This window comes from Drosophila guanche, unplaced genomic scaffold, assembly GCF_900245975.1.
Source record: "Drosophila guanche unplaced genomic scaffold, DGUA_6, whole genome shotgun sequence".
NCBI classification, from domain to species: Eukaryota; Metazoa; Arthropoda; class Insecta; order Diptera; family Drosophilidae; genus Drosophila; species Drosophila guanche.
The window spans coordinates 3,298,047-3,309,231 of NW_022995746.1; the positions used below are offsets into that span (position 1 = coordinate 3,298,047).

An 11,185-nucleotide genomic window follows, 5' to 3' on the forward strand; every position below is an offset into this window, starting at 1 on the left:
CCGACATTCAATCAGATAAGCAGATGGAAATGCTGGACGTGTACCTCTATTTTTTTTACTGGAAAACCTCACTTCAAATGACATTAAATAAGAGCGAGAATTCAAGGGCCAAAGATTTCAATTTAACAAATTTCGTGCACACCCGAATTGTTCTTTGTATGGCAGTTGAAGCATTTCCAAGAAGGAATTTCTATGTAAAACAGAGAGACTCCTGCGCACATGCAAACAGCAAGGCAGATATGTATCTCCAAAGCTACAAAGGTATAGACTTGTATAGACTTTCATTAGAACGCATCCTCCTGTGCGCAGTCAAAGTTCTCGCAAATAATAGATAAAGGCAGCAGCAGCATTTTTATTTAACATACAGCTGACATTTAATAGCTTTAAGCTGTGCCCACTTCAGTCCTCCAGCATGGACTTGCCCTTGGTTTCTTTAAGGAAATAAGCAAAGAAAATAAAACCAAATGCCGAGACGCCACCGCAAGACCACATGGTGGCCGAAATGCCCCACTGGCGCATGCAAATGGGAAAAATATTCAGCATGACAAACACAAAAGTGCTGCAAACGACAATTGCCATTGAGGCAGCCTTGGCACGGATCTGCAAGAAAATAGAACAAATCATTTAGATCAAAAGTTAGTTCGTTTTAATTGAGTTTCGTGGCCCACCTTGAGGGGAAATATTTCCACCAGACACACAAAGAAGCAGCCCACCAGCCCAATGTTGCCCAGAAAGATGTCCATGGACATGAGCGCCAGCGGCAGCCAGCTCCATTCACTCAGATCGTAGGACTGTGCGTAGTGTGTGAAGCAGCCAAAGGCGATGAGGCTGACAGCCACGCCAGCGGTGGAGACCAACATGAGCAGCTTCCTGCCACAAATATCGCAGAGCAGCGTCGTCACATAGCTGCCCAGGATCTGCACGGCTCCTATAATTATGGTGGAGGTATCGGGATTCATGGTGCTGCCGGACTTCGAGAATATATCAGACATATAGTTGACCATGGTGAAGAGGCCACTAAACTGATTGGCAATGAGCAAAACGAGCGCCGGACCATAGGCTCTGAGCGCGGGCCGTGAGACTGGAATTTAAAAAATTATTTCTAATCATTTTCGCAGCATTTCTCTCAACCTACAAAAGTCCTTCAGTGTGACAGCATCCTTGCGATCATCGCCTTTGGTTAGCGCCATCTTCATCTGCTCAAACTCCTCCATGGAGCGATGCTGTTCGATTATATTATCCCCATCCTTGATGTTCTTGTAGTACCTAAAAGATCTCTCAGCAGCTGCATACTTCCCTTTGCGTATCAAATGCATGGGCGACTCGCGTATAAAAAGCAGCACAGAAATAAAGTAGAACAAAGGAAGAACCAACACCATCCAGGGTATGTCATGATAGGCCAGATGAGTGCCCACAATGTAGCCACCCAGCACGCCCACATTCACTGAGAGCATGAGCATGGCCGAGAACGTACCGCGAATGCTGTAAGCGATTCATTTTCGATTAGTTTGGATGGGCCAAGTGCCTCTCGAACAGCCATGACAACAAGGCGCTCGGGCTAATCTTTTTGTTATCGTGAAGAAAGAAAACAATAAATCAACGGACTGTACACTCACTTGGCATCTGAGATTTCACTGAGAAAAATGGGATGAACAATGTACATGCCGCCGCCGGTGATGCCAGCCAGGAGTCTGCCCACATAAAGGTACTCCACACTCTGGGCAAAGTAAACCAAAAGCCACAGGCACTAGAACGACACACCATAAGTGAGTTTTTGTTAACGTTTCTTGTTCTTTTCTATAAATTACCGAGTGTGGTATGGCCAGGAAGAGCAAACATCTCTTGCTGCCCAAGCGTCCCAGCAGCGTGCCAATCAATATATTGCCCGTCACGGAGCCCACGCCCAGCATGGAGCCCACCCAGGAGATTTCGAACTCTGACTTCACCTCAAAGCCAATGGGGGAGTTGGACTGCAGCTTGCGCAGCGTCGGCGACAGCCAGCCAATGCCAATGCCATGCGAGACGGAAATCAAGTTTACTGCGGAAAGGTGGAACGTTGCAACTCTGCAATGATCGATAAAGCAGTGCACAGAAATACTTACTTATGAGGGTAGTCAGCAGCTGGTAGCGATTTCTGCGACTCAACAGACAATTGGGACGTGCAAAGAGTCTGCTGAACATTTTGAACAATTCTTAATAATATTTTAACTATAATATTTAACTATAATTTCCTAGTTCTTTATTAGCCTGTGGCTCGCTGATCACTGTACTGGGGGGACAATCAACTTAAGTATCTAACCGGGCATATCCTCTGGCCATAAAGATAAATTCTGTTCTTAGGCTTAGGCTTAATCTCACACAGGTGCGATGTCGCTCTCTCTCTCTTTCGCTCGCTCTCTCTCTCTCTGAGATAAGTTTGTTGGCTTTGACTGTAAATCAACTAAGACTCCAGTAGCGATTTGCCTCTGGTCTCCTCCAAGAAGAAGCTAAAGTAGAGAAAGCCGGAGAACGTAATCACACTGCAGCAGCACATGGTCACGGAAATGCCCCACACGGCCATGCAAATGGGAAAGATTTTGAGTGTGAGAAAAACTGTGGAGCTGAGTATGACCACAAAGGTGGAGACAGCAGCTGAACGGATCTAAAAGGAAAACGGATAATAAAAGATTATAATTGGCAAGGGTTGCGCGGACACTTACCTTAGCTGGAAACAGTTCCACGAGCACCACAAACAGACACCCAACCATGCCAATGTTGCACAGGAAAACATAGCAGGAGAGTATGACGAGGGGCAGCCAACCCACCACGGACAGATCGTGGCTGCCGGCAAAGTACGTGAAGCAGCCAAAGGTGGCCAAGCAGACAGCCGCACCGGAGGTGGAGATCAGCATTAGGATCCTCCTTCCATACTTATCGCACAGCAGCGTCGTCACATAGTTGCCCACAATTTGCAGCACGCCAATGATAATGGTGCACATGCCCACATCCAGTGTGGTGTGCGAGGCGGCAAAGATGTCCGACAGATAGGTGGTGACGCAGAAACTGCCACTGAATTGGTTGCAAATGAGCAGGGCCAAGGCTGAGGCATAGGCCTTCAAGGCGGGTTTGGTGACTGCAAGAAAGGTTGTCCTTGAGTTGTGTGGGAATTTATATTAACTCCTTTCTACTCACTGAAATCTCTGTAATTAAAGGACAAATCACTCTGCACCTGCGCTTTGTTCAGTGCAAACTTTAGCTCCTCAAACTCACTCGCCGCCTTGCTGTCTCCTCTCTTGGTGTTCTTGTAGAAACGGAAGGATTTCTCCGCTGCTGCAAGTTCACCCTTGCGTATGAGATGATGTGGCGTTTCCGGAAACAGGAAATTGCAAATAAAATAACAAATTGGCAGCGCAACAATAAAAGGTGGCGCTGTAAAGTAGGAAACAGACGTGGACACGATGTATCCTGTGAGCACGCCCGTGTTGACCGACAGCAAAATCATGGAGCCCAAACGACCGCGCACGCTGTGGGGGATTCGTAATTAAAGTTTAGCTTTTTTATTGCAACTAAAACACTCACTGGGTGTCCGCAATTTCGCTAATGAATGTGGGCAGAACGACATAGCAGGCGCCGCCAGTCATGCCAGCCATCAGACGACCCACATAGAGGTACTACACGCTCTGCACGAAGTAGATGAGGCACCAAAAGATCTGAAAAGAGAGTGTCATAGTACTTCGTATAGGACTCAATGGCTGCCACTCACCGTATAGGGTATGGCAATGCCGAACATGACCATTTTGCGCCCAATGCGATCTTGCAGGGTGCCCGCTAGTATATTGCCCATGACGCTGCCAATGCCCACGAGTGAACCAATCCAGGATATCTCATGCACGAGCACAGCAAAGTCGAGGGGAGACTTTGCAGTTTGCAGATCCCGCATCACTGGGGACATCCAGCCCACGCCCAGGCCATGCGAGAAGGTGGCAATGTTCACTGGGGGGGAAAGGGACAGACTCTGAGTAAATGTGTATCCCCAGCTCTAAAAGTTCCTTCTTGCTCACCCAGCAGCGTAACCAAAAACTGATACCGATTCCTGGCACTCAGCAGGCAATTGGGATCGTCAAAGAGCGACGCCAGCCGCAATTTAAACGTCATCGCAGCGATACAAACTCCAAACTGAATGCGAGTTGCGACTACAAAATGATCTTCCTTACCCTTTAATCTGTTTCGCCCAGTTTATCTCTCTGCAGCAGAGATACCATTTACAACACTCAACTCAAAAACACGCTTAGATAAAAATTCTGGTTTAATCTTCAATCATAGATTTTCCTTTGGTTTCGGGCAAAAACAGCAAAAAGTAAACAAATGTTAGCAAACCCGAAACGGCTGAGAACCACATGGTAATCGATATGCCCAAAAAGTGCAGGAACAATGGGAATAACTTCAACGTGCAAAAGACGAGGAGACTCAGGAATATAACGGAGATGGAGGTGGCCAAAGAGCGTATCTGAAAAGAGCAAAAAGTAACTGTAAAACAGAAGTCGGCAGCGTCGTAGGCGTTGTGCATAGAGAAAGATCGAGTGCAGCGCAGTCGGCACACGCCTCAGCGTAAAAGCTTCGTGTGGCCTCGGCACAGAGAATCGGCGCAGCGGCAGAGAAACAACTTCGTAGCGGCAGAGAAGCAAGAAACGTTTTCGACTTCGTTTCTGCTGTCTGTGCATAGAAACGCAGTTGACGCTGGCACACAAACACCATCTGAAAGCGAAGTTGAAAGCGGAGACGAAAAGTACATACAGACTGCACCAGTGCAAGCTTTTGCATTGCTGCTCAGCAGAGATGAAAGCTCCGCTTTCAGAAAGTGTGACTGTCAGCCCTATGTGAGTGCCTGTTGTAGAAACCTTACCTTCGATGGAAAAAGTTCCACCAACACCAGAAAGAAGATTCCGATAAGTCCAATATTTCCCAAGTACACAATGAGTACCATCAGCACCAGTGGCAGCCAATTGAACTCGCTGAGATCATAGATCCCCGCAAAGTGGGTGAAGCAACCAAAAGCGATGCAGCCCAGACCCACACCCAGGGTGGACATCAGCATGAGCAGTCGTCGTCCCACGATGTCCACGAATATCGTCGAGGTATAGACGCCCACAATTTGCACTACACCAATAATGATTGTGCAGGTGTTGACATCCAGCACTGAGCCAGATGAGGCGAATATGTCAGACATGTAGTTGATGAAGCTGAAGACGCCGCTGAACTGGTAGCCCATGCAGAGCACAGCCGCAGCACCAAAAGATTTCAGAGCGGGTTTGGTGACTAAAAGAAGAAGGAATTAGCAAGATATAAGGAAGAGCTGTAACTGTTACCATACTCAAATCTCTGTAACTCAAGGCTGTTGTTGTATTTTGCACCTGCTGAGCGAGCACTGCCGTGCGCAGCTCCTCAAATTTGCACTTGGATATGTCTGCCGCAGTTTCTTCACGCAGATTTCTATAATATCGGAAGGATTTCTCAGCTGCACTTAGTTGGCTGCGCTTCAGCAGATACGGTGGCGTTTCGGGCAGCAAGCAATTGGCTAAAAAGTAGGAAATTGGCAGCAAAATACCCAAAAAGGGCACAATGTGGTAGGGCAGATATGTGCTCAATATATAGCCAGCCAGAATGCCCAGGTTGACGGATAACATGACCATGGAGCTCAGGGCACCGCGAATGCTGCAGGATATTGGATATAGTTGGAGAAAAATAATTGTAAATGCAACAATAGTTACCTGGAATCGGCCACTTCACTGATGAAAATGGGAATGACCACATAGCCAGCGCCACCCGTAAAGCCGCACAGAAAACGCGCAGCATACAGGTAACCCACATGGGAGGCGCAGTAGATGAGAATCCACAGGCACTGTAAAAGCAAACACAATCCTTATGCTAATGGCACCAAAAAAATGTCTTAAAAATATAGAAAATTACGCACCGCATTTGGTATTGCCATTAGATAAATGCAAAACTTTCGACCAGCTCGTTCCAGCAGCAAAGCCATAATCAGATTGCCACACAAGCTGCCCAGACCGAGCATCGAGCCCAGCCAGGAAATCTCATCGATGTTCACAACAAAATCCAAAGGAGAGTTGGGTGATTGAATTTTCGTTAAAGTCGGTGACAGCCAGCCCACTCCAACACCATGGCCAAACATGATGATGTTTACTGTGCACAAAAATCCATTAATATATTATAAATAGCTTCCAAAGGGTATAGTCAGAGTTCTCACCGATGACTGTGGCCAACAGTTGATATCGTGTCTTGGGCTGCAGCAGCGAATTCTGAAATATTTTTGTCATATTTGCAGCTGGAAATGTCTTCCACTCGGGGGGGATTTCTGCGCGCGAATGCCAGACCCTCCTGCTTATAAATTACTTAAAAAAAAGCAAAAAGCTCACGGAATATTTCGACTGTATACTTTATGCCACGTTATATTCGAGATTATTGAGTCGGCTTACAACTGGCATCAGGTGTTAGGAGGAGCATCGTCCCTCCTCGAGTGCACACCCTAAAGATAAATTGAGAACAAATATGTCTCCGTGATGTACGCGCTGTGCTCAAACAAATAGATTAAGTTTGTCTAGATTAAGTTTGCCCAGCCAGCCGTGCGACAGGCATTTCACAAGTCAAACAATGAATTGCGATAAACACGAAGCGAAAATTCTTGGGGGGCTCGTCTGTAAAAGAAAGGAAATTCCTTCAAGTGGGCATTGTTCATGTACTTGGGAATAGTTTTGGTTTTCCTATAAGTAGACTATGATTTGTATAGAAATTAATTAGTGGCTGCTCTTGGAGAATCATTTCATCATCTTTCGACTAAATTACTTGTGTTCTGTTCAATAGGAAACAATTGAATACTCCAAGCTTTCAGTTGCAAATAAAACTAAAGTTTTCTTGGCCAGAAACTGTGCTTGAATTCAAGAAAAATAAGTTAAATACATATGTATTAATATACTCCTTTTGAAATACACTGGTTTCAGTGTGATATACCCTATTTACTCTTCGAGTACCGGGTATAAAAAGCTTGCTCAAACAGTAAGCCATTCCCAACCCCCAAAACGAAATGATAGAAGATAGAGGCTAAGTAACCAAGATAGAGAGAGAGGCCTCGAGGCGAGCGCCTCGACAACGAGATACCCGGTGGTCAATTTAAAGCGGTAAAGTCGTGTTTCTTGCATAGGAAAAGATCACGGGCAGCGCATTCGGCACTTGCATAGCGTAAAAGCTTCGTGTAGCTTCGGCCCATGCACTATTGCTTGATGCGGCGCGGCAGAGAAGCAAGAAACGTTTTTGGCATTAAATGCATTAAAGCATGTGAGTGCTGCGTGCCGACTTTTGTTTATACACATACTTACAAGAGCTTCTGAGTTCCTGTCAGCAGAGCGTGTCTAGCATCAGCAACGCCTTCACCTGTCCATCGGTATGTACATATGTGATGAAATATTTGTGTGCCTTGGTGGGTATATTTATATGCAAATATAATATCTATATATATATATCCTATTCGTTCCAAGAGCAAGCCAATCATGGAACCCAGCCAGGATATCTCATCGATGTTCACTGCAAAGTCCAGTTTTCGCTAGCGTCGGCGACAGCCAACCCACAGCAAAGCCATGGCCAAATGTAATGATGTTCACTGAAGAGAAATCTGTGTAATATTTTTGGTTCGAATTATGTGAATCCTCGACTTACCGATCACTGTGGCCAGCAGCTGGTAACGCGTTTTGCGCTGCAGCAGGGAATTCTGAAATATTTTTGTCATTTTTCTCCGTCTCCGGAGAATGTTTGCATAGAGTGTTTTGTTTTAAGTGCCAGTCCGCGAATATATAAGATCTCCGGTAAACAGACAAAGCTCCATGGATGATAGCTATATTTCCAAGCAAACAGATTAGGGGGGCTGTCTGGCTAGGTCTGGGGCCAGTGAACCTGAGATATTTGACAAAGCAAACATTCAATTGCTGTTCCAACTAACCCTTTGAAGAGGGAGGGGGTTAGAATTGCATGGAAAGTTTCTTACTTGATTTGCGCTTTTAAAGGATTGTCTCAGTGTTCGTGAAAACCTGTGTAATGTAGGTCGGGAAACAAGAGGATGATAGAGAAACCTTTTAGAAATATATTTTTATATTTTTAGCTGCCATAGTATGCCATAGAATATTAATACATCATCTGATCTAATTAAGGGTTTAACTTTGCCACAGCATATAAAATGTATAAATAAATAATTAAATAGTGCTTATTGGGATTGTATTGGGAATATAGCAATTAAAGCATTTGCTATGGAAGCCATTTAAGACGCGTTAATTAGTGCGAGTATTTCCCTGTAGTGGGTCTCCTATAAGTAGGCTACGTTTAATTTATAACCATCAAGCAGCAACCTCTATGAGCTTTTTAATAAAAATCCGACAGGCTTCCGTTTTACAGGACTACAACTGAATGGCAAACTGTGGAAATGAAATGCTTAAAGTTAAATGACAAATATTGCATTAGAATGCTGGGCCCTTGGGCAAAATTCACAAATTTGTAACAATACAGCGGATTTCATTGACACAATTGAGTGCAGTTAATTAGTTATTTACTGCTGTGTGTAAATTGGCCGGGGAAAAAGTTTTGGATTCAATTAGTTATGGAACAGTTTTAAGTTGTGCATAAATTATTTCATGAAACCAACTTTCGAGTACAATTTAGTTCCTAATCAAGTGCAAATGACCATAAAGAGCAGCATCCACACAAAGTTTCTTAATTGCCCAGAGACAACTATACGTTGAACGGTGGCGCCGCCATGTGCTTGATCCTTATCGCACGAGCTCTTATCTAATCAAAGAATTTCCCTATTTAAGCAGACAGCTGTGGAAGATCATGGCTACAAGACAGATAAATACAATTAAAGGCAACATTTATTCTATAAACTTTAATAAAAAAAACATTAACAAATCAGTTAAAATTAGTTGTAAGTAATACTAGAGGTTGGCCAGAATGGCTTCGTTTGTCTTGCCCTTGGTTTCAGGCACAAAAATGGCAATGAACAAAGCGGCACTAAAGGACATGCTGGCAAACATAAATACAGTGCCGTGCATGCCCAAAGATTCGGTGAAGAGGGGCATAAACTATGGGGAAATAATAAAGAAATAAAATTATAGAAATACTTTCTTCTTAGGTGTCCACTGACTCACCTTAATAGTCGCTGTGGAAATCACATAAAGCACCGATATGAGTATCATATTCGCCATGTTGCGTATTTTTGGCGGCAGCAGCTCCGCTATGACCAGAAAGGGTAACGTCAGCAATCCACTGGCAGCCAGCAGCAGCATAAATGAGAAGCCCGCAATGGGCACCCAACCGAAAGAGCTAACATCGTAGCCCAAAACCTTCAGGTAGCTGTAGCTGCCCATGGCACTCTGCCCGAGGCCAATGCCGACGGCTGAGACGAGCAGCAGGATCTTGCGACCGAGTCGCTCCACCAGCAACGTGGACGTGTAGGTGCCGAGCAGCTGTATGGAACCCACAATAATGGCAGACACTGCGGGTGCCAGACTGGCACCCGCCTGCTCGAATATCACAGCCGTGTAGTTGACCATCGCAAAGCAGCCGCACAATTGATTGAACGTCACGAGGCCCAGACCAATAAAAAAGGCTTTGCGGGCCTTGGCCTCAGCTAATAAGAGCCTAAAATTGAGCTAAATTCAGAGAGCTTTGTGTTCTGTTTTACTCACCAAAATCAGCCCAGGTGACAGCGTTCTCATTCTCCGCATTGTCAGCATCCTTGGCATCAAGATCTGTCTTTTCGCTGGGCTTCAGTTTCTCCAGCTCCAGCTTGAGATCTTCGCTGAGTTCTTTGGCGGGACTGAGGCGTATATTGCGATAATAACGCAGTGACTGTTCGGCCTCCTCCACGCGATTCTGCTTGGCCAGATACTGCGGCGTCTCGGGCATGAACCAGAAACAGCCCACAAACACAAAGGACAAGGTGGAGACTATCCAGGACACTGTGATATAGTCGAAAAAGTAGCCCAAAATGAAGGCCAAGACGACGCCACCATTGCAGGTGACTAGCAGATAAGTGCCCAGGATGCCGCGAACACTAAAAGGATGCTATAAATCCTCTGTGGGATATATATTTCCAGATGTTATCTCACCTATCCGATGCCAATTCTGCCACATAAATCGGTATCACCGCAAAGCAGCCACCGCCCGCCACGCCGCCAATGAAGCGTGCAATAATCAAGTGCGTTGGAGTGCTGGCATAAGGTATAATAATCCAACCAATCTATTAACGATAGAATAGATAACTCTATAGAAGCTTCTACTTCATCAATGCAACTCATAATTTATACCAAATTTGGCAGCGCCGTCCATAGCAGTGACCAGCGTCTGCCGATTTTATCCGCCAGCCAGGCATACAGAATGGTGCCGAACAGACCGCCTATGCAAATGGTTGAGGCCACCCAGCCCTGATCCTGATTGGACAGTGGACCCGTTTCCAGGGGACTATCCTCGCTGCCAAGTTCCAGAAAGCTGGCAGAGGGCCAGCCACAAAAGGCGCCATAGGATATGGTGACAATGTTAACTGGCAGGGAGAGGAAAAAACTTTATTTGAATATCCTTTCGTGCACCAAAACGTATGCTAGATCCCAGATCCAGTATTACAACACTCTCACGCACATTCACTTTGAATCTTTACTAACCACTTATGGCTGCCAGATACTGATTTTTAGTACTACCCGAGGAGCTCATTATTTACAGCTATTACTTTTCACTACTGATTAAATTATATTAAGTTTATATTAAATGCATGGCACGACGTATCCTCGTTTGCTCGATGGGCGTCGCTTGCCCCTAAGTTTTCACGCTTAACTAAGCGAAACCAGTGGCTGGATGATAATATTTATACACTGCATTAGAGATCGTAAACTGAACACGAGCGAACGAGAACGAGAACGAGAACGAACAAGCGAGCGAGCGGACCAAGTTGTAAAGAGAATGCGCGACAGGGAGCGCAAACTTTGTAGATTACGCGTACGACTCCTACCATGAGGGGTACGAGTATATGCCGTTATCAGTGCATCTCATTATGCTCACACGAAATGAGAGAACAGGCAGCGGCCCAAAGCCTATACTTAAACAATAGGCTATATAAAAAACTATTAAAATATTGCCCCTGGGGTGTGAATGT

General features: G+C 45.3%; 3 protein-coding genes across 3 annotated transcripts; all 3 read right to left on the reverse strand.

Moving 5' to 3' along the window:
* Positions 1–325: 325 nt before the first annotated feature.
* Positions 326–2,259, reverse strand: LOC117582480 (facilitated trehalose transporter Tret1). The gene is made up of 6 exons (XM_034270233.1): positions 2,103–2,259; positions 1,809–2,038; positions 1,617–1,747; positions 1,136–1,482; positions 669–1,081; positions 326–600 (listed from the first exon to the last, which is right to left on the reverse strand). The coding sequence occupies exons 1-6, from the start codon at positions 2,179–2,181 to the stop codon at positions 400–402; spliced, it is 1,401 nt and encodes a 466-aa protein (XP_034126124.1). The 5' UTR covers positions 2,182–2,259; the 3' UTR covers positions 326–399.
* On the reverse strand, positions 2,217–4,175 carry LOC117582481 (facilitated trehalose transporter Tret1). The gene is given in 6 exon segments (XM_034270234.1): positions 2,217–2,641; positions 2,700–3,112; positions 3,172–3,503; positions 3,559–3,689; positions 3,743–3,972; positions 4,041–4,175. Coding segments are annotated over 6 exon segments (1,401 nt in total). The 5' UTR covers positions 4,135–4,175; the 3' UTR covers positions 2,217–2,440.
* Positions 4,176–4,267: 92 nt separating this feature from the next.
* Positions 4,268–10,863, reverse strand: LOC117582217. The gene is made up of 12 exons (XM_034269824.1): positions 10,698–10,863; positions 10,347–10,579; positions 10,149–10,279; positions 9,726–10,093; positions 9,186–9,667; positions 8,974–9,119; positions 6,245–6,384; positions 5,951–6,180; positions 5,748–5,878; positions 5,351–5,691; positions 4,883–5,295; positions 4,268–4,486 (listed from the first exon to the last, which is right to left on the reverse strand). The coding sequence occupies exons 1-12, from the start codon at positions 10,744–10,746 to the stop codon at positions 4,286–4,288; spliced, it is 2,865 nt and encodes a 954-aa protein (XP_034125715.1). The 5' UTR covers positions 10,747–10,863; the 3' UTR covers positions 4,268–4,285.
* Positions 10,864–11,185: the final 322 nt, after the last annotated feature.

Coding starts and splice junctions, on each gene's coding strand:
- LOC117582217 (XM_034269824.1), bottom strand. CDS start 10,746: ATGAGCTCCTCGGGTAGTACTAAAAATCAGTATCTGGCAGCCATAAGT. Junction 10,280..10,346: donor GGACGGCGCTGCCAAATTTG/GTATAAATTATG, acceptor TATCGTTAATAG/ATTGGTTGGATTATTATACC. Junction 9,120..9,185: donor TTTCCACAGCGACTATTAAG/GTGAGTCAGTGG, acceptor ATTTCCCCATAG/TTTATGCCCCTCTTCACCGA.
- LOC117582480 (XM_034270233.1), bottom strand. CDS start 2,181: ATGTTCAGCAGACTCTTTGCACGTCCCAATTGTCTGTTGAGTCGCAGA. Junction 2,039..2,102: donor GCTGCTGACTACCCTCATAA/GTAAGTATTTCT, acceptor ACCTTTCCGCAG/TAAACTTGATTTCCGTCTCG. Junction 1,082..1,135: donor TGTCACACTGAAGGACTTTT/GTAGGTTGAGAG, acceptor TTTAAATTCCAG/TCTCACGGCCCGCGCTCAGA.